We start from the raw sequence: 26421 nt of genomic DNA, 5'->3' as shown, positions 1-26421 counted from the left end.
GTAAAGTTCTGAAGGCTTTGACAGCATAAAATAAGTGCATCCATTTGTATTGTACTTCCTATGATTTCAGCATCCTCTACAAAGTCCTTAAAGAAAGTTCCTGCAGGTGCAGTATTTCTGTTTCCAGGTATGATTTATTCAATAGCCAATTGCTTCATGCACAAAATGCTCTTTTCTTTAAAACCTCCTACTGAGGTTTTAAAGAAAAAACTATCCAGATGCAGCAGCACTGTATTGCTTGATCACATGCTTATGACAAATACAGATGCTTCTACCATGCTAAGCCAAAATTGCAGCATGTTTTATGGATAATCAAACATTCTGGAGGAGTTTTGAAGGTAGGTGTCACTGATGGCAGATATTAGCAATTGTCAGCTTCAAGTGTTGTGCTCTGAACTTTTAAGGATGTGTGTCACTTCAACTGACATGCAGCTTAATTCTGCTGTACATGCAGTCACAGCTTCCACCTGTAGCCTGAGGAGGAACTGCATTTTGATCTTTCACATTTTATCATATTGCCTTGGGTTAGCAGAAGAACAGTTTAAACATCAAGTTCCTGTGTTAAGACCAGTCTTGTTTTTCTGGTTTTGATTAGAAGAATCTGCATACATAGGGAAGAACCAGATCTATAACTGGGAGCTAAAAGTGAAAAAGAATTGTACTAAAATCTCTGTTTCTTATCAGAATCCAAGCTGATCATCACCAGTTGTTTTTTAATTTACTGACAAAGATTTCTGTCAGTGTGCAGGCTCTTCACTTGATTGAGGTATCTGAATTTTAAGTTTTGGCCTTTCTTAATAAAGGTCTATTTTAAGACTGGTTTCAGTTAATTGTGACCTCAGTCAGCAAAATGTTTAGATTAGGAAGTAAGTACACAAATGCAGAGTTTTTACTCCAGGGTCAATGATACATGTCAACAATGGGACTTCTAAATAATTGTAAAACTTAGTAGCAGAGTTCAAAACAGCAGATTGATATGTGGGCTTTTTTTATCCTTTTTTCTTGGAGGTATAAGCAGTGAGTTTAGTCTTTAGTTGCTTCCTCTCCATAACTTGTAGACAGGCTTAAGTCACCAGAGAAAAGCTAAGAATTAAGGCTTCTTTGCTATTCCAGTGAACAGTTTGTTTAGGGACTCAATAATCTTTAAGAAATAACTACATTTTGTGACTGTATTCCTGTCAATCCTGAGGCACTTTATAATTGCATAATACCCTTTTTTTTTAATAAGAACCTGCTGCTGATCAAAATTTATGCAGTCTGCTGACTTAACAAAATAGCAGTAGTTCTGCTTTCTGCCAAACTTTCTTCAAGTATCTCCCTACCTCTGTCTCATTTCCAAGCTACACATGAGAAGCCAGAAGACATTAGGAGTGTTTCAGATGATCACACACTCAGCACTGAGGCTGGACATTCCCACAGAGAGAGAGGCAGAAGGAGCAGTTGCCCTGGCTGGCTCTAATCAATCACTGCCATAGCTGGTGTGTGCAGGGACCTTGTTGCCAAAGCCAGCCGTGTACTGCAGGATGGCTGCTGGGCTCACATGGCCAGTGTGCCTCCTGGGAGGAGCTCAGTCACCTGTCCCTCCCTCTCCCCAAGCACCTTACCATCTCACTGGGCCACAGTGGTGTGGTGCACTAGTTAGTAGAGTAGGATTCTGGTTTGGAAAGTCCATAGGGGCAGCAGTGTGGGACTACTGAGTCTTCCAGCTTCAGCACAGAGCTTGGCTGCTGTTCCTAGGGAAGATGAGCAGGTTTGAGGAAGAAGTGGCTGCAGTGAGAGTGAGGGGCTGTCTGTGACTTGGCTTTATCAGAATGTGTCTAGCTATTGCTTTTGATGTGGCATTGTTGCAGGAGTGCCTTAAAAGTTGCTGAGATGGAAACTGTACCTGATGTCACTTACTATGGCACAAATTCAGCTTTTTGGTAACTCTGGAAATGTTATTTTGATTTTTATTCTGCCCCCATCTGACCTGCAGGAGGAAGTGACGTGTTTAGTTCCACTGTAATTGGGGAAAAAGACAAGAAATCTGCAGCACGGAGCACAGAAAAAACACCTAAACAACCTGGGAAAGTTGTTCTGTTTGATAATGATGATGATGATGACTTCTTTGTGGAAGCAACTAAAAAGCCTCCAGATCCAGGTACCTCTAAACATTTGTGGTGAAAGATTAAACACTGAAAGTCGTCAAAATTCAAACTGGTAGGAACCAATGGGTTATAAAATTCAAACCTTCAGCACTGCGACTTCTTTGGGTTTTGAGGAGTTGTGGTTTTGGTTGATTTTTTGTGTTCTGCTGTAGAGGGTTTTTTTGTCATTGGTATTTCTTTTCATCAGAGTGACATGGGGCTGTTTGTACATGCTTTCCCTGACTTCTCTCTAAGGATGCTCCTTCTACCACTAGAGCAGTATCTAGACTTGAATCAGGGAATTGGTACAGGCTTTATTCGCACAGCCTTGAATCTTTGTGCCCAGCATTCCTTATCAGCAGGGTCTAGGCCTGTGCTAAGCCAATACAAAACACTGCCTTTAGAGGTGCCAGCTGGCTCAGCTGCTTCACTGCATATTCTGTCACCAGTGCTTTCAGGCAGGTGGTGTTTCACTTTGGGAGCTTGTCTGACTTTTTCTCTCAAAGACTCCAGATGTTGGTCATCATTAAAGAGTATGGTATCTTTTTTAGACTCTCTTATTTTCTCTTGTTCTGTATTCCTCATTTCCTGCTGGTTTTGTCTCTTTATGTAGTCAAATCTACAGCTGACCTATTTGATGATGATGAAGAAGGTGATTTATTCAAGGAGAAACGTGCCATTCCTTCTGTGGTTTCTGGCACAGCTAAAGAAACAGAAAGCCATAGGGAGGCAATTGTGGAAAAAAAGGTAATGTCATATAAATGGATTGTTTGGCTGAGGTTTTAGGAAAAGTTTCTAGTGCAGTTGAAGCAGTCTTTCATTATACAACACTAAAGTGACATATTTATGAAATAGGACTAGGTTCATAGGGTCTTCCATAATTTAGTACTTCAGTGGTCCTTAAATGCCTTTTTCCTTTTAAACTTGGGGTTTATTTGAGGTTTTTATTGGTGTGGGCAGTGACTGAAAGAATCTTATTAAGGCAGGACTGAAATGAGAGCAAAATGAAAAGCCTCTGATAATAAAAAATGTTTATGAATTTCATGGCTGAAACCAGCCTGAGTTAGAAACCTTTGGTGTCACAGTTCAGTGCTGCAGAAACTGTCTGCTCTTACAGCAGCTTAACTGGTAACCCATAGCTTGTGTGTGTATTATGGGAGAGGAGGGTGGGTGTCACAGTTCTCCCTAAGCATTTACAAAACTTGGGGTGTTTAGAAAACTATTTTTTAGCTGAAAACTCCTCAAAGTTGTAGAAAGTTCTGAACATGATACTGAGCACTTGTGTATGTATGTGAGAGAATCTAAATGGGTGCTGATGCAGTCTTTTTTGTCCTAAAGAGTCAACAGTCTTCAGGTGAGGACTTCAAGCCTTTGTCTGAAACACCTCCAAAAAGACAGAGGGGCCTTTTCTCGGATGAGGAGGATGCTGAGGTGAGTATTTCTTGAAGAAATCCCTACAGAAATCCTTGGCATCATAGTCATCCTGACTTCTGTCCATTTGCATCTGGGGACTATTTATGCATTTTGTAGGATTGGGATATCTGACATCCATGTACGTAATCCCAGCTGTTCTGAAAGTTCCTTCTTGCTCCAGGAGTGAAAGCTGATTGTTTTCCCTGTCTTCAGGGAGTTAAACATTAGTGGTATACACAGGCATAAATTAAAAGCCTGAAGACAGGAAGGAGCAGCAAATTAAGAGTAAGAATCATTAAAGACTGCATATGTTTCATTTTGGCTTTCAGCTTGCAATTAACCAGCAAAGGTGAGGAAAATTCCTGTGCAGTTGGAAGTGATTGGTACATCAGATAAGGCATCCACTACTTCATAGACATTCTAAACATCTTTTTTCAGAAGGAAAAACATGAATGTCCCCTTTAGAGTTCTTAAACATATGGCCTTGCTTTGCAAAGTGACATTTCTTTGGTTTGGTTTGCACAGGATTTGTTTTCATCAAGTAAAGCTGTGAAGTCCAAAGCTACATCTCTCCCCACCAGCAAGTCCATGACAAAAGCTCCACTTTCCTTGTTTGATGATGATGAAGAGGTAAGTACCACTTCCTGATACTGCCTGTGTGGGGGAACCCACCTGCACTGGCTGTTGCAAATACAGCAGGAAGTATTGAGAAATTTACAACACTGGCCTTGCAAATGGAGCACTAAATTGCTCTTGCATTGTGCAGCAGTTCTGAGCATGTGGACAGTACTGTGGAGAAGAGTGGGAGTGGGAAGTCCTGCAAGTTCTTGAGGTCTTTTCAGTAGTTTGCAGTCAGTGCATTTCATCTCTGGATCTAAACATGAAGGATATTATCCCTCTGATTGATAGGACTAGAGAACACTGAGCAGTAGAACAAATATGAGCTTCAAGAAGCTGTTTTATCCTAAACCTCTGGTATCTGTCACACAGATGACTTCTTGCTTCTCTTGTCATGGCTGTTAAATTCCTTTTTTTCTCTTCAGTGTGTAACAATCGTGACTGCTAGTATGGAAACAGAGGTCAGAGCACAAGTTTGTGCAAGAAACCTTAAAAAAAATTGAATTAAGGTGTGCTTTTTTAATCTTTTTACCCAGTGGTAGTTGTTCAGCTCACTTAATGCCTGTCTTCAGAACAGGATTCATTCTCCATTTCATTATACATGTTAGAGACAGTGCCCCATTATGTTGGCTGCTGTGCTACACAATTGCTGAGTGGTGGTTTTTGGCTGCCGGTCACGTCTTGTGGTGGAGAATCTGTGAGCCAGAACCAGGCTATGTGCTAACAGGCTTCTGGTCTATCAAATGCAGTATATGTAGAATTCCTTGTACCAGAATATGGTGTTAAACTTGAATTTATCTTCAAAAAACACCATTTCTGTATCCTACTTACATGAGAAGTGAATGGCAACAGTATCTTATGTGCTGATGATTTCTCAATGAGCTTTTAATTGTGGCTTTGGCTTTTGATTTTTTTATACTATATTTTATTTTGTTTTAAGGATCTCTTTGCTGTGGGACCTGCCAAGAAGGACCAGGAAAAGACCCCAGAAGCAAGAGCAAAACAGTCAGGGTCTCTCAAGAAAGCTTCCAGCTTATTGTTCAGCAGTGATGAGGAGGTACTGAGGAATGAGATTTGGTTGAAAATAGTTACTGGGCTTTATGCTTTATAAAACTTTTGAGAAGGGAACCACAGACCAACTCTGCTGTGTCCACATGCCATGCCTGCCCAACCCCGTGACTTGTTTGCAGCTAAGGAGGCTGATCCTTGATCCAAATTTTCACAGGATCTAGGAAACAGAAGTCATGTGGAAGAGAAAATCAGTATTTTCAATGTAATTTATAGAAGATTTTATAGCAAATGAAGACTGTTGCAAACAAATCTGACTTAAAAACACTAAAAGGGAAAAATTAGTTTGTTCTTATTGCTTTAAATTCTATAAGGAAAGTTTAGCAGTTCTAGATAGATGTGTTGAGGTTTTCTTTGTTTTGACGTGAGTTTCTTTTGTATGTGGTTTTGTTTATTGGAATTTTTATTTGCTTAAGTGTTGGTGGATTTTTTCTTTGTTTGGATGTTTTGCTTTTTTAAATCTAGGGATGGGAAAATGATACATAAATAATTAGGCTTTCCATAGAGCAGCCCTCTTCTAGGGATGGGCTAGGTATTGTCCTCCATCTTAAATGAAAGCCAGGGACACTAAAGTAAATTAAAAACTTAAAAATTAAAAACTTTTCTGGAAACCTCTGAATTAGTTCATATGAATAGGATCCAGACTCTTCTTAGTCCTCCTACCTCTCAAAATTACTCTGTTGCATAGACTTTATTACTTGTCCTAAATTGCTTGTTTAGTAGGCAACAGTAATATCTTTAGATGTATTTTTATATTAATGTAGAATAAGCCAAGTTCAAACTTTGTCATGCCTGTAATCCCTTTCACAAAGAGATCAAACAAAGGTGAGAAACTGGGGAAAACCACTTGAAATGCTGGGAATAGCAAAACAAACAAGCAGAAGTATCTTGTTTAGTGTGTAGGCTTGAATAAGTGGTAGATGTGGGAGGAGGTGGGTGCCTGGGGCAGAACTGTTGTGAAGGAAGTAAGTGCAGCATTGAGCACTCTACTAAAGGTGTCTTGGGTGTATATGTGGTGGAGCTTTTCTCTTTTTTCTTGTGTTTTCCCATACATCAAACTTGCTAACTATTTAAGTGGCTCCAGTGAGGTTGTATGGAGTGGCCCTACTCTTGTGACACTGCAGTTGACACTGACCTCAGTTGTCAAGAGCAGCTGTAACAAAATGTGTGTACTGTATTTTGCTGGATTAATATTGTGTGACCAGGCCCTTTGCAAAGCCTGAGCAATGTCCCATTGTAGTGGCTAAAATGTAGGCAGCTAAATCAGCTAGTAGAGAGATGAAAGGACTGTCAAGATGACAAAGTGTTCCTTATAAAGAAGATTGCAAAGTGGCTTTGACCAAGACAAAAGAAAACTTGTTCCTTCTTTTTAAGGAACATTGGAATGTCTCCAAGCCAGCTAAGCCTCCTTCTGAGGATGGCCGAAAAGAAGATCCTGCAAAACCAGCAAGCACTGTCAGTCAGGCTAAAGATGTGAAGACAACAAGTCTCTTTGAGGAAGAAGATGAGGAGGATTTATTTGCAATCACTAAAGAGAGGTGACAGTCCTTGGGAGGGGAATGGGGAGGCATTTATTCACAACAGCCCAGCAGTCCTTCCAAAACCAGATGGACCCAGGCATATTGCAAGTGTTGGTTCCTGGTACTGTTGCTGAGGAGGAAGCAGGGGTGTGTGAGTAGGAAGGGACAGTGCTGGGCTCTTTTGTAGCTGTGGTGGGTCATTCTCCTTGCCACCACTGAACTGGCCTTTCCATTTCTATGCCAGTGATATAAAATCCTCTTGACCTTTTTTTATTTCTACTTCTGCAGAAAGCTTTGTAGACAAGAAAGAGTGTGTTAGAATTATTGGGACAGTGAGGAAGCCAAGTGCTATATCTGGGAACACTTGCTGCAAATGATGGTCCTAAGTGATGCTTTTAAACAGATGCAGTGCATGGCCACTGAATTTTCCACTTTCTTCCCTCTCACTGCAGCCAAAGAAAGCCACAGAAGCCATCATTGTTATTTGAAGATGATGATATTAATGGAGAATCACTCTTCAGCTCCCAATCAGTGCTACTCCCTTCAGCTGCCAAGGTTGCAGTGGTAACTCCTCATTCTTTTAAAACTAACATGGAACACTCAGTCATTTTACAGTCTATCATAGTTGTTAGGTACTGAATATTAAGTCTAACTCATTTCACACAATGGTAACTAGCAAATTGGGAATGGGAACAGGGAAGACTGAACTCTTACATGTACACTCATACTGCTATTAGCCTAATGGAGACTTCAATATTTTCTTGACCACTTACCCTAAATTTGTTTGGTTTATGCTGAAAGCCCTTCCTAAGGATGTCCTGAAAGCTCTCAACATTAAATAACAGTAAAAGGAGCAAACAGCTTACTGCTGACTCAGTAGCCAGGGTTACCCTTTCATGTTACCCTACCCAAGATGATTGAGATGTGTAAACAGGCTTCTTACTGACCCTCCCTATTGTGTGCTCCTGCCATCCTCTGTCTTACAAGCTTAGCCTGGCTGTGCTTTGGAACTGAGAGTATGAGATGCAAGGGATTAATAGAGCTGTATCTGTAGTAGGGATTCATGTCCATGTGCTTCCTGGCACTCTTCAGCCAGATTCAAAAACTCATAGTACTGGAAGTTAAAAGTTACAAACCAGAATGTCCCATGGGAGGAAAATAAGAGAAGTCAAGCATGTTGCCAGTGTCCTAGACCTCTGTAGTAGGCAAACTGAGACTCTGCTATCCCACAGCAACATACACATTTTATATATAACCACCAATTCTGTATCATCAACATTCTCCTGATTTTGCAGGAGAAAGTAAAACCAGCTCACACACCACCTACCTTTAATGAAGAAGAAAAGGAGGAAAAGGAAGATCTGCCAGATGAAGCAGTGAAGTCTAACCAGGTAGAAGATACATTGTGGTATTCAAAAAAGCCTAGACCAGCTCCTGTGCCTCAAGGAACAGATGTTGCAGGGCAGCAAATAAAGGAAAAAGTGAGGGATTTTCTTACATTAATCTGAAGTTTGGTAAAGATTCAGTTAAAAAAAACCACAATCAAGTATTGCTGCTCTGGCACGGAATTATTTTTCTGGATTGGAGGAAAAAGTTCCTTTGTCTCCATTTAGAAAAATCACTTGTCAGCCAAACAGCAAATTGATTAAATGACATTTAAAAGTTGTTTCTTAACTGATGTCCTTGAGAGGGATTGAGTTTTTTGGTGGGGAAGGAGGTAGGCAGAATCTGTTTCCATTTTCCCTCCAGAGTGGGTTGGGTAATCTTCATTTACATGAACAAAGCTTTCCTTTAAAACATAGCCTATATTAATATACAGATTTTTCTTCAAGCTCAGTAACTTTATTTCACCATAATGAGTGATGATTTATAAAGTGATGAGTGTTATTGTGGCCTTCAGGATTGTGAATTTCTGCTGGGCAATACTGTTACAGAACAGTGTTGATGAGTATTGAGTGTATTTTTGCAGCGGCTTCAGCAGAACTGATCTTGGGCATAGTCTTAGTGAGTGATTGTTGAGGAATCACCAGCTGATGAATTTCCCTTGCAGTTCTTACTCTTCACACTTTTCCTGAGCACATTTAAGGTTCTGGTAGTGCTGTTCACTCTGAAGTATCCCAAGTGGTATGAGCTAGGTAACTCAGGGATAGTGGTAAAGCTATTAGTGCAGTCTTGTGGTGCACATGCAGCCTGACACAGAGAGGAGGAAAAAGCCTTACACAGGAAGCTGCTTATCAGTAGTGCCATGGGGTAGGGTACAGGAGGAAATTTGTCTTCCTTTCAGAGCTGAAAGGTGTTTTCTTTATCAACTGTCTCTTGGTAAGCTGCATATTGATATTCTGTCTGCTTGGGGAAAAATTAGTTGAATACAGGTACCTGCTTGGTAATGATTGCAGAACTCTGACCACTGGTGGTGTTCAACCAAGAAAGCTTAGCAGGACTTTTGGGCCAACCAGAAATAAATAACAGGCTGATGTGTTACTTTTGTTTTCCTTTGGTGGAGCCTTTTACAGTAATATCTTCAGAGCCAGCTGACAATTCAGATTTGTTTGCAACATCACCACCAGCTCTGGAGAAAGATGTGAAAAGCCAAGCTAAGAAAGTGTTAAGCTTATTTGAGGAGGAAGAAGAGGAGAGACTGGAAGATGATGATGGCATAAAAAATGCACAGAAAGGAGTTGATGTGGTGAGTGTAAGGATGTTCTTGAACACTGAGAAATGGTATTTCCATCTCTGCTTTTCTAGGCAAGGTTTTGTTTACATTTCTATATAGATGTTTCAGTGCAGCTACTTGATTTTTGCTTTGCAGAACTGACTCTTCAGTTACTCCTCAAGGTCAAATACACTAGGAAGTAAAATAATGTGGAGTTTTTAGCCTTATGGTTTATCTCCCTTTTTTTTTAACGTTGTTACAGTTTGGTATATGCCTTCAGACTTAGGTTCAACAATAATTACCTTAATCCTATGTTTTCTTCTGTTTTTGAGGTATGTGTATTCATTTTTTTAAAAAGCTTCCAGCAACCGTATTATTACTCTGGCTTTTCTGCTATAGTGTGTACCATCAAGAGGTGCACTTGGAATTTTCAGCAGCAATATCCTTGAATCCATGGCAATATTCTTGTTTCTACTTGATGCAAATGAACTGAAATTTTTTCTGTAAGTTTAAAGTAGGGTGACAAGTTATATACTATATACCACAGTGTACCACAAGGTTTTGTCATCTTAGTGTGACCATGTAAAGTAAGCAGCCAGTCCTAAAACCTATGTACACTTTACTCAGAAGCCCTTGGAACTTAATGAAATAGATGACTGTTGTAGAAAAACCAGTTTAGAGCAGCTTCTGAGTTAAAATGGATTATTAAGCTTGGGCCCTTGTTTATCACTTGTGAATGAATACTGTGTTTGGTTTTTTGTGGGGAGCACACTGGGAGATGATTGAAAGAAGTCACACCTGTCTTATGAATTTGGAAAAACAGAAATCTATTCAAATCTTTCCTTCAAAGTTCTCATCTTTCAGCATATAATAGTCACAAAGTGATTAAGGTGCTGAAGTGCAAAAATCAGAACAGTAATTTATGAATTTAACCTTTTTGATAGGCAAATCTGAAAGGTGCTTTTCTGGCTTATTTCAACTTGTGTGTGGATAATTCTAGATTTGCATTAGGTTTTCACATATCTGGGCATAAACAGTAGTTCTGGTGCTCTAAAAATGTTACCTGGCTTTTGATACGAAATTAAAGCTGGGGCAGAGAGAGACTGAGAATGTAATAAAGAAATTGCAGTAGTAAAAATCATAGGAGAGGTTGTATGGATGAAAAGTGGTGTACTGGAAATTAAATTTAGGCAGCCCCTTGGGGTTCATGGAGACTTAAATAGGAATGGGTAGAATCAGGCTTTACTCCTATAAGACCGCTCTTGCTGCCTGGATTTTGTCTGATGTCATAGTATTGGACAGCCAGTCGTGCTCTGAAGAGGCATCCTTTAATTTGAGTTGTTTTAATAGGGACAAATGAGTGGTAAAACCCAGATATGGGCCTTTACCTGGACATTTGAGTGGGGCCTTTGCCTTTGCACCTGGGTGCCTGCAATGAGCACGGTCATACACAGGCATTGGTTTTGGTGCTGGAGCTGATATTCATTACCTTTGCCAGGTAAAGGAGGACTTACAGGGTGATGTGGGTAACTGCAATCTTCCCCACAGCAGCAAATTTGAAAGTACAAGTTCTTGCCAAAGGCAGTATGTTCTGTTCCTCCATGTGGGTGTTTGCTTGCTTGCACAGGAGAAGAACGGGGAGTCTAGCAACAATAATAGCTTTACTGGCCTTTTGTTAAAAAAAAATCTATATTTTTATTCTTCTTTGAAAATATCACTTAGGAAGATAACCAAGAGATTCTGTTGCTTTTGCTACTGTGTCCTGCATCCTTAACTGAAAATTTTGAGAGATAAAAGTCTTACTGGAATATAAATCTTACTGTACAGTTATGATAACATACTGAAAAGTTTTTGTTTTCCTTTTGAAGGGAGCTTTAAAGTAAATAGTAGCAGCTGGATCTTAGATCAGCAGACACAGATATTGTGGTGAATGGCTTCTCATTAAATTGAACTGTAAATACAAATATTTACATTGTAAGTTTTGCAAATTTGGTCAAAATAAAACAACCAGCAGTTAAAGTTGTATTTTTGTTAGCAGTACAGGGCTGTAGTGTAGCCTCAGGGAATTGTAACCTGCCTTATCGTGAGGCAAATAACCTCCTCACAGAGGGAGTTTCTCACTGTGTGGACCTTCCCCTCCTTCCAGGCTTCTGAGAAAAGTACTGGGCCCAAAAGCACTGGGGTCTTTCAAGATGAAGAGCTTCTCTTCAGTCACAAACTTCAGAAGGACAATGACCCAGATGTTGACCTCTTTGCCAGCCCCAAGAAGTCAATGGTGAGTTCAAAGCCCTCCTCTGAACCTCCTGTTTAAAAACAGTCTTTGGAGTGCTCAGTGTGCTGATGTTCCTTGTTTGGACACAGCTTAGAGGTCACTGATTTCCAGGGAGGGCCAAATGCTAATGTCAGTTATATTCTGGCATCATGGGCTGAAAGGGATGAGCTTTGGGTCTGTGACACACCTTTTCTTTGTCCTGTGTTTCTTTAGTCTGCAAACCGTATCCTGAAGCCGTCACCTGGAGGAGGGCTGTTTGGGGATGATGATGAGGATGATCTCTTCAGTACTGCTAAAACAAACATTCCGGTACCTGTTTCTCTATTGTAAATGGCATAAATAAAAGAGATGGGAAAGAAGTGTGGGGAAGGGATTTTCTCCATTTGTATACCCACAAGAAATTAAGTGACTTTTCAAATCTTTTTGAGAGAACAGAAATGGTCATTGTGACCCTGAAGACATAGGGAGCAAACAGATGATGCCTTGGGTCTCTCAAAGCTGGGATGAAATAATTGGATTCTGTTTCCTTTTATGCACACCTGGGACTGGCTTAGGTGTAAGACAGCACACCTGAGCAGAAATCAGAGTAGTAGAGTTTGTTTTGTTTAATTGCTTAACTTGCTGATATTACTTCCCTGTGCTTTATGCATGACTGATGAGCTGTGCTTTGAGAGTTGTGTAATTCAAGTTTCTGCAGGTTTGATCTCAGGTAATGATGCAGTGTTAAAATCCTCATGGTCACCCAATTGTTTTTAAAGGGTGAGTAGGTGCAGTAATGAGCTAGACTGTGTTACTGGTGATCTGAGGTCAAAGTCCTAACATACATTTTAAACTGCTACTTCTAAATACAGTTATCTTAATTAAATTGAAACTAACTTTTACTTTAGTCTATATTCATGTCTATAGCTGGAAGTTTATCTAGAAAACTGACAATAGTTCCTGAAAACTATTTCTTTGAGGACTCTGGACAGAGTAGTCTTAAGTAATTAGTGCTTGGGAGACTATATATAGAGCCTGGTTGCTCCATAAAATATAAAAATAGCACAATTCCTTAGCTAGTGTTGTGCTTTTATTTTCTCTGCTGTTTTGTTCATGAGGAAATATGAGAGTTTATTGAAACTCTCATTATTAATTGTTAGCACAGACAGCAAAGGTTGAGGTAGACTAAAGGAATGGAAGGCCCTTGCTTTGCAGAGCCATAAATCAATGACTATTGTTGTAGTCAGCTGACCTTGGCAAGATGCCAGACACTGACAAAGCCCCTCACTCCTCTCTGCAGCTGGACAGGGGAGAAAAAATATAACAAAGTTATATATTTTATATAAATGAGTTGTGATAAGGACTGGGAGAGATTATGCACAAAATACTTACACAGGCAAAACAGATTTGAATTAGAGCTATTAATTAAATTTATTTCTATCAAAATCAAAGTGGAATAATGAGAAGTAAGATAAGACCTTAAAAACACCTTTCTCCCATCTGTCTCTCTTTCCCAGCTCTACCTCCTATCCCCCCTGTGCAGGGAGATGGGAAATGGGAGTTTAGGTCAACTCATCACACCTTGTTTCTGCCACTGCTCAGAGAGGGGAGTCCTTCCCCTGGTCCAGCATGGGGTCCTTCCCACAGGAGACAGTTCTCCATGAACTTTCCCAGCCTGAGTCCATCCCATCTCTTTCATGGGGTGCAGTCCTTTGGGCATAGCCTGGCCCAACCTGGATCCCCCACAGGGTCACAAGTCCTATCAGGAAACCTGCTCCAGTGTGGGCTCCTCTCCCACAGTTCTGCAGGTCCCTGCCAGGACCCAGACCTCCTTTGGGTTCCCAGCCTCCTCTCAGGTACCCACCTTCTCTGGCTGGGTCTCCTCCACAGGCTGTGAGTGAATTTCTGCACCTGTGTGGATCTCCATGGGCTACAGGGGCACAGCTGCCTCACCATGGTCTGCACCACAGGCTGCAGGGGAATCTCAGCTGCAGTGCCTGGAGCACCTTCTCTCCCTCCTTCTGCACTGACCTTGGTGTCTGCAGGGCGGTTCCTCTCCCGTGTTCTCATCCCGCTCTTTTCTGGCTGCAATTACATCTATGCAATAACTTTTTTTTTTCTTAAGTATGTTATAATGGAGGGGTTACCACTGTTCCTGATTGGCTCAGCCTAGGCCAGCAGCACATCCATCTTTGGAGCCACCAGGGATTAGCACTGCTAGATATGGAAAAAGCTTCTACCAGTTTCTCACAAAATCCACCCCTATAGCTCCCCACCACCGCTACCAAAACCTGGCCATGCAAACCAAATACAACTATGCACAGCAGGATCAAAAGATGTGGCCAGTTTTCTGTTTAAAGATTTTTGCCTGTGTTCTTTTGGGGTTTTGGGTTTGGTTTTTTTTGGATCTGCACAGCATGCTTTTTACCCCTTTCATGTTGACTTGTGCCCATAATGCTTTCAGAAAATGGCCGAGAAGAAAACTCTTCAGACCAGTGTTGGCCCTTCCTCAGTGAGCAGTAACTTAGAAAATGCTTTAAGTGCCAAGCAAGATGAGACTCTGAAGGCAGCAACTACAGAGGCAAGTACTTAAATCTTGTGTCTTGAACAGCATGCAAAGAAAAAGGAGATGTATAATCCTGTTTTAATTGTCTTGGAAAGATGAAAAGTAATGCCTGGATTCACTGGCTGCCAGGCAGCAGTGTGTGACCAAACTGCTCAGCTTATCACCAGATGCATTGTTAGTAGCAAGAAGTTTAAATGTTATTGATGTTTTATTCATTGTACATGCACATTTCACTTTAAAAAGTGAAATGACAGTGAAGAGCTACACCCTAGGTACTGAAAATTAGTTGTTTCTTCTTCTCTGAAGTGCCAGTGTCTGTTGGTGTGAATGTGGTCTTTAAAGGCAGCCTTTCTCAGAAAGGAGATCAGGGCATGCAGCACAAATCTGTGTCAGTTGAGACTCCTATCTTGGAGTCTCTTTGGTGAGTAAACAAGACTCCTGTCCTTAATCTTGCAGAATCAAGAGTCTCTGGGAGAGGTGATCTGGACCAGAGTTCTGGTCTGTGTCTCACCAGAGCTGCTTGATGGATTCTCATGTGTATAAGATTAGCTTTTTGTTGTAGGGAGTGAGAGTTTCTTTTTTTCCCCTGGGCTGAAGAACACAGAGCACATCTGTAGAGTTAGTAATTAGCATGTCTTCCCTTTTTGTAAAGTGTTCCTTGAAGTTTAAAACCACGCTCATCTTCCTGGTTTTTGTAGCTACTGTAGCTACAGCCAGCTTAGGAATGGTTTCAGCCTGTCTGAGGTTAAGCTGAACACCACATGCAGTTAAGTAGAGAACAATCTCCTCAGATGCTAGGATTCCTCTGTCATGCTCTCAAGCCCTTCAAACTAGTGTTATAACTCTTGCAAAGTCTCAGTTACTTCAACATAGCTGAAGGAGCTCTGACTGCCCAGTCATACCAACAGCACTATTACCTAACTCACAGAACTATGCAGACTCCAAACTTGTGGAGAGCAAGCCATGGGAAGTGCACCTTAGCTGATTTGATTCATTCCTTGAGTCCTAGGATTGGCCCACGTCTTCAGACCAAACAGCTGCTCCTGTAGCCTAGTCTTCTTTCTAGCACTACTGGCCTGGGTTTTTTTAGAGGAACGCTCACTTCTCTGAAGCTGGTTTTTTTTGAAGTCTGAGTGGAACAATTTTGAAGCTCTCTTGGCTTCCATGTGGGCTTCATTGAAGTCTGTAGCCCTGTTACAGCCAGTCACAAAGAGAAAAGTTAGATCATTGCCTGGCAATATGGCTTCATATCACCAGGGGACAGAATAAGCAAGGAGAGGGAAGGTAGCTGTCCTGCCTGAGGGCAGCTGTCCTAACTGTCCTAGTGATGGCAGTGACCTGGAGAAGATGGATGCTGTTCAGTTACCATGGCAAAGTGTAATATTGGGTAGAAGGATGGGTGAATGAAATGTAATGAAGATGGGGCCATCGCATGTGGGAAGCTGAAGCTGAAAACTTTGTGACTATAGCTATAATGGTAGAATGTTATGATAACAAGGTATCTTCAGAAAAAATTGGTAAGCAATTAGCTACTTTCTATACATGTATTAAAATGAAAACTATGGTTGGTTGATAACAACTTGTCAACTTGTTTAATCCAATGTAATTTTGTGCAGAAATCTACAGGTCCTGTTCCCATTAAAATCAAAGAGCCTTCATCTCGGATTGGAAAGCTACAAGTAATTAACTTTACTGGCACTTTAACTTTCAAAATAAAAAAGAAAATCTTCCTTGCCTCACTGATAGCTTTCCCTGAACCAAAATCTTATTGCTTCCTTACCTTATTCTTGCAACATTATTATTTTTTTTCAGATGGCATATTTTTGATTGCTTTTTCTGTATCGCATGTTTAATATTATTTCCTCCTTCTGTTTCAGTCCTGACTCTAAGCAGCACTATTTACTCATGCTGGGGGGGCAGAGGGTGGGCTCCACTTTGAACTGCTATTGTTCTTAGCACTATTAAGTAGGTTTAGAGACTCTTAGGGGGGCACGATGGTTACATCCCTCTTCTGACACAAAATGACGAATAACTGTCTATATCACAGTACCATTCAAAGTCAGAATCATTGTCTCCTCAGACAGAATATTGATCTACGTAGGTGTTTGGTCTGGCATAACTTGACCCTGCTGTTCCTGAAGCTCTTACACAGAATAATAGTGTTGACCACTCCACAATTTTAGTGAGACTGAGCTTGTGGGAGACACAGAAGTTCTTAGGTCTGAGAAAAGCCAGGTACTTTAGAAGTAGAACTTGTTTACCGAGATACACTAGTTCTTGCTGCTTCTCTGGGGCAATGCCTGCTCTGGAGCAGTAGTAATGTGATCTCTCTCTGTGTGTATGTTTTTGTTGTCCCTGTTTTGTAGGCTAACTTAGCTATTAACCCTTCAGCCTTACTACCTGGTGCAATGCCTAAGGTTTCCAATCTCAAGTCCCCCTTATCAGTGCTGGACACTCCATTACATGAGCCCAAGGAGGTGCAGAACAGCGAAACCTTCTCTGCCACAGGAAGCAATGAAGAGATGGGTGTAAGCTTTGATCAGCCCATGCAAGCAGACACCTTGCACAACGCCAATAAGGTAACCTTGGTATTTAGGATAAGAGGAAGGGGGGTTATAAACACAGTCTGTCCTCGTGCAGGAGTTTGTTTTGGTATGCAAGTTCTGCTAACAGTGTGGTTTATCTGAATCTAAATGGGACTGTGAAAATCTAATCCCTTCTCACTTCCGTGGATCACTGAAGAGAAAGTCTAGCTTAGCACCTATACTTAGCTCAGTGAGGGGCTTATGCATATACCTGGTGCCTTTTAAGGTACATGAGTACCTTTTCCAAATACTGGATTTCCCTGTTGGTTGAAGGTATGTTAGCATAACATCTTGTCCCATCCCAGGAGACACCAACCCAAAAAAATATTTAAAAGACATCTTGCTAGGCTAACTATAAAACAGGCAGCTGCTTTCACAAGCTATCCAGAACACATCACTGATGTAGGGTGACTTTTAACTCCTCTGTGGATAAAAATGTCATACTGTCCTGAACTGTAAGTCTCACTTCTTTTTCAAGGAAAACTTTTGTTTTCACACAAAGGAAAACAAAAAGAAGTGTTACAGCTTTTGATGTGGCACATCTCTGCCTCCTGACTCACTTGTTTTTCACTCATACTTTCTACTTTATGGACTGCAAAAGGCATATTCTAATTAGAGACTTAGTTGTTCTTTTAAAAAATGGAAGTGTCAGCCATGTAGTTAAGATTTCATCTAGGTGCCTATGATTTTGTAAGTCTGGCGTTTCCTGACAGCAGCAGTTTGAGTAAGATAACTTAAGATTTTAACTTTGATTCTTTCTTCCTCTGATGCTGATGAGGCTGTTCATTACTAGATGAGTAGCAGAGATGACTTGGAAAGATACAGCAGCCACCAACAACCAGGGCTGACATGACCCCTTAGTGACAGGGTTTGAAGCTTGTACATCAGCCTGGTGCATTACTATGTAGGCATAGTTGTTTCCAATAGCAGCGTGTTCCAACAGACAAAGCTCTCTATTATGATACTTTTAAATAGATAGGCCTGCAAAGAATAGACTGCCTGTAGCTGCATATTATCAACCATGAATGCTGATTTTTAGTGTAGTGATGATGCATGTTTTTTTACATAAGTAATCTGAGAAGAAGCATCTTGGTAACTATAGAGTGAATGTGCTTTGTGGCTCAGGTTAGATGCTATAATTTTGGCATAACATTGCTTCTTCAGCCTTTCAACTTTGAGTGTAAATATATCCAGTCAAATGCACTTTTTTTCCAATGGCTGGAACAAAGCAACCTGCCCAGCATTCTGCCCTTTCAAAGAACAGTGCATGAAGCAATTAACAAAAGGGAAGAAGTTGTAGTGATCTATTTCCTACCCATGTAAATACTCCTGTCCATGTGGGATAGGGGAGAGGCTGTAATGGAAACTTGCAGGGGGCTTCCTTAAAAGCGGCAATTAACTGCAACAGGCTACACATAAAATGAAATTGCGTGGAAAATACAATTAGTCATGGCTTGAACTGCACTGTAAAAGCCCCTAGATTAGCAAGGTAACAGGCTGACTAAGGTATTACCTAAAGCCAAGGGGCTAGAGTGGCTTGCTGACCTGTTGTGACTCCATTTGCAAGTGCTATTGCTTTTGTACACCAGTTCCATCGCTGTGGAAAGGGCAGCAAATCAGAAATCCTAGGTTATATTTCTAAATCTTTCTCCTAACTACTCCAAGCTTGAATGTCCTGTGGGGCTTTTTCCTTATGTATGACCTGCTTTGCTTTTCTCCTTCCTTGCAGACCAGGATCAGGGTTCCAGGGAAGCGCAGACCCCCGAGCAGAATGGCACGGCGTCTGGCTGCCCAAGAGGCTGAAGTGAGTGAGGACATGGACTCTAATAAAGAGCCACAATTCTCTCTACCAAAACAGATGTCAGCAGTAGAGAGCATAAAGGAGCCTCTTGCTGCTGAAGCAGAGTCCAAGGAAAATGGCTTTCTCTCTAGCTTGTCACTACCAGCTCACAGCAGTGTTTTGTCTGCTGGGACAAACAAACTCCTTCCTCCAGAATCCACAGAAAATGGGGATGATCTGTTTGAATCTGAAGACCTTTTTGCAAGCAGCTCAACATCCAGACCAGTTACACAACCAAAGCTGAAGGATGGAATGCCAGACAGTATGGCTAACAAACCCATAAAGGGCAGGGAGAAAAAGCCTGATCTGGGTGACCAGGACAGCAATGATCTCTTCCAGCCTGTACAACAAAAGTCTTCAACAAAAAGCAGCCCTATACCTTTTTTGGAGGAAGAGGAAGATTCTCTCTTCACCTCTCAAAAAACTGGAAAAAAGGAGTTAAAATCTGCTGTCCACCAAGCAGTTGACCCTACTGCCCAAGATATCTTTGAGGTAATGTCTGAATCTGCCACGTTGTTTTTTGTTTCCCAGGTTCATATGTAGACCCCTCTAAATTAGACTTAATGGAGGCTGCTGAATAGGATGGGGTGTGCAGGATAAGGGAGTGAAGTAAACTCTCAATCCTGCTCCACTGCTGGGATATAAAAACTCTTTGGTTGTTCAGCCCCTGACTAGCAGCACCAGTAGTTTAAAAGGTAGAGTGTTAACACAGAGCTGGCATGCACTGAATGTGCTGTGACAGCATACCTTTTTCAGAATAATAAGGTATTTGGTTCTTATTTATTAACTGTCTGTTCAATTCCCAGCAACTAAATAACACTTTAAAAAAAGGAATAAAATTGGTGGGCTGGGCACTTGATACAGGCCTCTGTGAGCGGTACTTGACCTGTGTACAATCCACTACTAAGGCACTTTTGCCAAGTCCCCCATGAGGAAAAGGGTCTCACACTTCTTGCTAGTTAGGTTGACAGATTGAAAGACCTCTCAGATTGCTGAGTTCAACCTTTGTCTGATAAGCCCAGGAAACCCAAGCCTTCTAAACATCTCAGCTGCTGTGTACAGATAATTTGAGTATTCTCTTGAAGTGTGTTGTGAATTGATGAGATCTTTCTCTATTTTTCTTCAAGGATGATATATTTGCTACTGAGGCAATTAAGCCAGTGACCAAAATTAAAGAGAAGATACCAGAGACAAACCTGTTTGATGATAACATTGATATTTTTGCGGATCTAACTGCAAAACCAAAAGAAAAGAAGACCAAGAAGAAGGTGGAACAAAAATCCATATTTGACGATGATATGGGTAAGTGTATGCATAAGCAAAATCTTGCTAGTAGTCTTGTACTATTGTCCTGAATTGCATTAATCTCAGATGTTTTAGGACCTTCTGCTTTTCAACTTCTCTGAAATCTCTGGTCATCTTTGGATTTTAATCTTGGATGAGAATTTTCTAGATTTGTAGAGCTAGCATGGCATTAAAGTAGTTTAGGAGAGAGTATAAAATTGTTCTGAGAAAAAGTTTAATTCCTGCAGGGAATTACTCCAGAGAAGTTTCTAAGAGACTCATCTCACGTTATGGCTCTGAGACAGATTCCGTATTTCAATTTGCTCAGCTTTTTGTATTGCATTTTCAGATGAATCACTGTTACAAGCAAACTATCATCTCTGTCTATCCCACCTTCACTATTGTGTTAACTACCTTGGAGCCCATAAGCTTTTGTTTACATTCATGTACCCAGGACAATTTACAGATACTACACCTGAAACCAAATGTTTGCTATGTAAAATTTGTTGAAAAAACAGTGAGTAGTAATGTGAAATGATGCACAAAGCATGCTCCTTTCTTCTCCATCAGCAGAGATACTGAAAGTAATGTGATTCTCAGCTCTGTCTCTTCTCAGACTCATCATGTTCATAGCTCTTTGAGATTGCATGTATTTCTTTTCAAAGACAAAATTTCTTCCCCAGCTTTGGTTCTTGTCAAGTCTTCATTCCCTCTGACTTACTCAAATTGAATCTGACTTACCACTGTTCTACTTGGACTGCTGCTAAGCACTCTAGCCTGATGGCTGAAGTCTGTAAATGTGCTAGAAAACTTGCTGGAGAATGAGCATCTTGAGATTTCAAAATCTTCTTGATTGATATAAAAAATAAGACTTAAAGGTTTGTTAGAAAGGTATTTGAAATACATATTGGATGAATTTTTTTTTAAATCTTGTTTTAATAACTTATATTTTTTCATGTAGTCTGTAGTAAGTGAAAAAAAATTTGCCAAGCAGTTACCCCTTCCAAATATTCAACAGAAAAATCTGAACTGAATGTTGAAAAAAACAGTTGTAGAGTCCCACTTGAAAGTTAGCCACAAAAGAACCTGTTGTTTGTACTTCCACTTTTGTCATCAACTCTGGTGCTAGAGCTTTGTGTTCGATGCCTAGCTGATCTTGATGCCTATTGCACCTAAAGTACCTGCATCTGGTGGACTTCATCTTCCTGTAGAGTGGTGACTATTCAGTGGTACAGCCATAGGTATGCAGCTCCTTAATGCCCATGGAGCTCCACCACACCCACAAGAGTGCAGGGGGATGCCTGAAGATGTGAGTGTTCTGCACTAGAATTGTGGAACTGGCACTTGCCTACATTTCATGTTAAGGGCTGGCTTAAGTGATGGTGGTAGCACTTTTACAGAGCTGTGTGTGTTTGTCTTAGGAGAACCTTTCTGCTGCAAATGAAACAGTAAATTTCAGCTGCAGTTTGAGAGGGGATGAAGGCTGCAGGCTGTTTTCTTTCATCCTACCACACCTTTCAGTCACTAGAGTCCTTAATCACCTTATAGCTGATGTCACCTCTGCCTGTCTTCAAAATGGTCACTGAGTTTTCTTGCACTCTGACAAATACTGTTTTCCCTGGGCAAAATGTTTGTATTCTTTAAGCCTCTTTATTAAAAATAGGAGTGATACCTCTACAGCTTATGGCAGTCTCTGTACTTCCCCTGTGCTGTAAAGCTAATCCATGGAATAGCTTCTTGCTTTGGAGTGATGCCAGTAGGGGATTACTCTGTTTTGCTGCCTTTCTAAACTGCTCTTGTGCTGAAATGTGGTCCTGGATTATTCCTGTGTAATCCCTGTGATCAGCACAGTAGCAGACACATGCTGAATTGGAAGTAGTGAGAAGAGACAGGGAAACACTTTTTGATAGACCACATTGTGCTTGGCCTCTGCTCAAGGTTAGGCTGCGGGCTGAAGATTGAAATACTATACTCTGGGTTTCTATACTCTGGATTAGTAATTCATAAAATATTCTGAGTTGGAAGGGACTCACAAGGATCATCAAGTCTGACTCTTACATGAATGGCCCATATGGGGATCAAACCCACAACTTTGCTGTTATTAGAGCTATGCTCTGACCAGTTAGACTCAGTGGCTATATTAACCTCTATATAACACCCATATTTTCTTCATAGGGATTCAAGACCAGTTATGTGCTATTTACACTGGCCTTGTGAATCACTAGTGATCCTCATATCTAAGGCTTGTAATTTTTTTGGTTTTATACTCCGACTGCCTAATCTGAGTATCCTAAATTTCTTAGTTTAGAGTACAAGAGACACTGTTGTGTACACTCAGGAAACCTCGTGGTAACCCCTCAGCATGTGTATGGTAGCAGCTTCATCTCTTTCATGAGCACAGTCCTGAACACAATCAGTTCTAGCCACAGCAGGACTGTGAGCTCTGCAGCTGACACAGGCTGTCTGTGTTGGGTGATTTAATTTCTACGTATTGTTGTCCTGTGCCTTAATGGCAGTGTGATATTTGTCCACTTTGTGATCCTGGTTATTCACAAGAGATATGCTTGTATTGAGGGAGGCGGTGCAAGACCTTGATTCAAAACTGTACAGACTTCTTGAATGTTCATCAGGATAGTGGTTATAGCTGTCTGCCTCATTGCATCTTAGCAATGGTCTGTTCTCAGGGGATTTATATTATGTTCTTACTGTGCTGTACACTAGACTCACGGTTAGTGAATATCACCACAGTAGTTGCTAGCAACCACCATCTTTTCCTCTTTGGATTTTCTTTAGCAACAACCTCACAGCTCTTGGATCTCTCAGGTTCCTCAGACACTAATGTTGTAGATAAAGAGGGATGTTATCTGGCACTTGCATGGTAGAATTTATTGTGGAGCTTTAATTTATTAGTACTTTACAAATGCTTATGAGAACCCAAACATGTTATAAAATACAAGTATTATGGTGTCTACTAAGAAGAAAAAAAAAAATCTTAACAGCTCCCACATATGTCCTTACAAATGCATTCAGAATTGCAAGTAGCAGGAAAGCATTTGTTTATCACAGAATGTCCTTGGCAGTCACTGCTGTGTGATGGAGTCTCTTGTGTACAATGTTGCTTCTGTTTAATAGTCACTTCTCATTAAAATCTATTTTTTGTTCCCCTCTTTAGATGATATCTTCTCTAGCAGCCAAGTCAAGATACCTACTCCTAAACCCAGATCTTCCCAAGCAGCCTCAGAACCAAAATCTGAAAGCAAGATCCTGAGCACATTTGATGACCCGCTGAATGCCTTTGGAGGCCAGTAGTCAAGGGGATGTGTTGCAGAGAAGCAGCCTTCCTTAGCCCTGTCCAGTACTAATACTCTGGATTCTCTAATTCACTAGAACTGGAATGAGATGGACGTGGATATTTAAATGAGATTACCCATTTAAAATGGTTAGTATTCTCTTGTGCTAGTCTAATTCTGCTAAATTATATATTTTTTAAAAAATACAGTAACCTCCTGCTATCATGTTTCCATGGTGCCGAGATGAATACAGCCTGTGCAATACCTGCAATGAAGTAATCTATACTATAAACTATAAAGTATAGTTTGTTTTATTGAACAGATCTATAGATAAAATAATTGATAAATAGTAAATGGAGTCTGTTAAACTTGATCTGTCTGCACGTCTTACTTTCCTCTTTACTTCTTGCTTAGAATGTGTGCATCATGACTTGAATGCTACCAAAACCATTACTGTGCCTTGTCTGGGTCAGCTGCCACCTACTGAGCTAGTGGGAGGGTAAGGCTGGGTTCAGTACCAGGTACAGCTTCTCTTACAGATGGAGCAGTTAGGAAATCTCAGAGCAGGACTTGACACCAGCTCTAATGAGGTATTTCATATAGGCAGCTAATGAGGGTTGTAAAAATAACAACAGTTAATGCTGCTTTGCCAGGGAGAGTGTGTTACAAATGAGCACCAAGCGGTCCATGAAGACAACAGAAACCTAAGTGTCTTCTGTTCAAGCTGTAGGCCATTAAATGAGATTTTTCACCTGGCAGCATGGAGCTGCCAGAGTTTTGCAAATAAGTGTTTTCACAAAGTCCATCTGTCCAGAGCACGCTTGGTCACTTACAGGCTGACAGGCTGACTTTGTGGAAAGACTCTTTTGTGCCTAAAGGTCTGCTTTCCCCTCTCCTCCATAACACAGTGTAGGCTGTATACAGGAGGTTGCTGCTCTGGAATCCCTCTAACCATGGAATGTATTTGGTCTAACTTTGCTCCCTGTATTTTCTAGATTGCCTTCTGAAACAGATGCCATTAACTGTACTTGATACCCAGTGGTAGACACTTGCTCTCCTGCATGCATACAAGGAGAGCAAATGCATACATGCAGGAGGATCAAATGTTTATTTTATTGTACAAGTGACTGCCTGCAATTCTGACTAGATTCACTGCTTTTATGATAGTGACTACTTTATCTTGGACTCTTTAAGACTGTTGTGCTGTGAATTTAAAGCATGTGCTCAGAGGACTTCTTTGAGATCAACTCCCACTTGCACTGCAGTCCCCATTCTGAGACACCTGCTTCAGTCCCTTGTTTCTCAAGTTGAATTTCCTTTATCAGGCACAGTAAATACTACAGCTGAAACATCTAGCACTAATGAGGGTAAAGCAGAAGGAAAGGCTGGAAGGGATAAAGGAGAAACATGATGTATTGATTTGCACCATAGGTGGGCCTGGCAATGATTCATGTTAAGTGGGGATTAAGCTGAGAGTAGCAGCTTGAAAAAGAGTGTGGGGGCTATTTGCAAATGGGTGTCTGCAGTGAAAGCACTTGAACTTTTATTTATAGGCATTACATCTGCTACATATGCCTTGTATGTGATCTGGACTGCTTCTTTACTGCTTTCTTCTGTGCTTAGAAGGGCTTCAAAGATATGATGACTAAGAAAAAGATGGTAAACTCTTCTGTTTCTTTTCTGCATCTTTCTTCTTGGCCCTTCACATTAATAACTTCCATTAACATTGCAGAGAGGGCTGTTCACAATCTTAAGAACCCTGAGGGCTAAAAGACCTTGGAGTAGGAAAAAAAAGCTCCTGCCTTAGTGTTTCTTAAACTTTCATGTGAAAGCTCAGCAGAGAAAAGCTCTTCATAGTGCAAGTTTCTATGATGTAGATCAGAACCTTTGTTCCCACCTAGTCTTTCTAAACTGGCAGACGGAGAGTGTTTGTGCCTTTCCTGGTCTCTCTTCACATATTAAAATGAGGTCTAGGCACTTCACTTCTGGGAGGGCTTGGTCTGAGAGGTGATAATTTTGAACTGGGTTTTGGCTAGACGGTTTGGTTTTGGGTTGTGTTGGTTTTCTGGTGATTTGGGGGTTTTTTGTATGTTGCTTTTCAGGTTTGGTTTTTGGCTTTTTATGCAAATTTGATAAACCACAGCTGCATATTTCTGGAAGGGCAGAGCTGAAGGCTCAGTATTACAGCACCCAGAAGCTCTGACAGGTTCCCATACCTGCTACGTGCTTCTCAAAAGTCATCATTTTAACTGGGCCTGAAACCAAACAGTGAGTCAGGGTAGGTCTTGCATATTTTAAAACCTAAATGGAAAGTAAAGTGGTTAATGTAATTAGCACCTGCTAATAGGATGAGCTTGTTTTCTCTAGCCTGTGATCATCCACGGGCCCGCTGCTTCTGGAGCTTGGCCTGGCCCGCCTCACGCTGAACTGGGAGCGCAGTGGAGCGCTGCCCTTCAGTGACGGTGCCCCAGAGCAGTGCCTGGCCCTGCTAGGGGCAGTGTTCGTGTCCTGGCTGGGAGCAGCGGGGCGGCTGCCCGGGCTGGGAGTCGGCCCCGTCCCTGCCGCCCGGGGCCAGCGCTGCGCTCCGACACAGCGGCAATGGCTGGGAGCCGCTCGGCCGGAGCGCAAGGGCTCGCTGCTGCCTCTGCGGCTCGGCCCTGAGCCGGGGCCGCCGGAGACACCTTAGCCTTAACCTGCCCGGGCCGCCTTCCGGCCCCGCCGCACTCCGTGTCCCAGAGGGCAGCGCGGCCCCCGCCGCTATCACGTGTCCACTGGTAGCGCTGGGGGCGTTGCACAGACTCACGGAGCGGTTTGGGGCGGAAGGCACCTGAAGGCCCATCCCGTTCCCCCCGGCCCTGAGCAGGGACACCTCCCACCGGAGCGGGCTGCCCGAGCCCCCGTCCAGCCCGGCCTTTCACACTGCTGGCGATGGGGAAGTGGATCCGGGTCCTTCCCTGCGCACGCGCTGCCGCCCCGCGTCTTAACGACCACAACAAGCGGCCCGGCGGGCGCCCGCCCCTGAGGCGCCGGGAGCCCCGCCCCCTGCGGGCGCTGATTGGCCGAGGTTCGTGAGAGCGGCCGTCCCATTGGTCCGCGGGAGGAGCTGTCACAGGGCGGGGCGGCGCGGGGGCTGCCGGGCGGCTCCTCCCAGTCGTGCCCCCGGCGGCTCCGGCTGCGCTCCCGGACCGAGCGTCCCGCCGGGCCCGG

The 26421-nt window shown here is 42.0% G+C and overlaps 1 protein-coding gene across 3 annotated transcripts in view; it reads left to right on the top strand.

Annotated features, from left to right (window-relative positions):
- Positions 1–23585, top strand: part of LOC131086405 (WASH complex subunit 2A-like) — a 34150-nt gene extending 10565 nt beyond the window's left edge. The window contains exons 13-29 of one of the 3 annotated variants that reach the window (XM_058029408.1): positions 71–127; positions 1976–2140; positions 2740–2873; positions 3465–3557; positions 4065–4169; positions 5098–5214; positions 6600–6763; positions 7198–7300; positions 8041–8136; positions 9249–9431; positions 11545–11673; positions 11884–11979; positions 14114–14230; positions 16582–16794; positions 18530–19132; positions 19768–19942; positions 23097–23585. In XM_058029408.1, coding sequence (XP_057885391.1) covers positions 71–127; positions 1976–2140; positions 2740–2873; positions 3465–3557; positions 4065–4169; positions 5098–5214; positions 6600–6763; positions 7198–7300; positions 8041–8136; positions 9249–9431; positions 11545–11673; positions 11884–11979; positions 14114–14230; positions 16582–16794; positions 18530–19132; positions 19768–19942; positions 23097–23233 — 2687 coding nt within the window. In that variant the 3' untranslated portion in view covers positions 23234–23585. Of the gene's footprint in view, positions 1–70; positions 128–1975; positions 2141–2739; positions 2874–3464; positions 3558–4064; positions 4170–5097; positions 5215–6599; positions 6764–7197; positions 7310–8040; positions 8137–9248; positions 9432–11544; positions 11674–11883; positions 11980–14113; positions 14231–16581; positions 16795–18529; positions 19133–19767; positions 19943–23096 lie in introns of all 3 variants that reach the window. The other 2 variants (XM_058029407.1, XM_058029409.1) reach the window with 2 other exon arrangements.
- The last annotated feature ends 2836 nt before the right edge of the window (positions 23586–26421 follow it).

Source organism: Melospiza georgiana, chromosome 8, assembly GCF_028018845.1.
Source record: "Melospiza georgiana isolate bMelGeo1 chromosome 8, bMelGeo1.pri, whole genome shotgun sequence".
NCBI lineage: Eukaryota > Metazoa > Chordata > Aves > Passeriformes > Passerellidae > Melospiza > Melospiza georgiana.
Note: the sequence above shows the minus strand (reverse complement) of the source record. Positions and strands in the feature narration are given on the sequence as shown.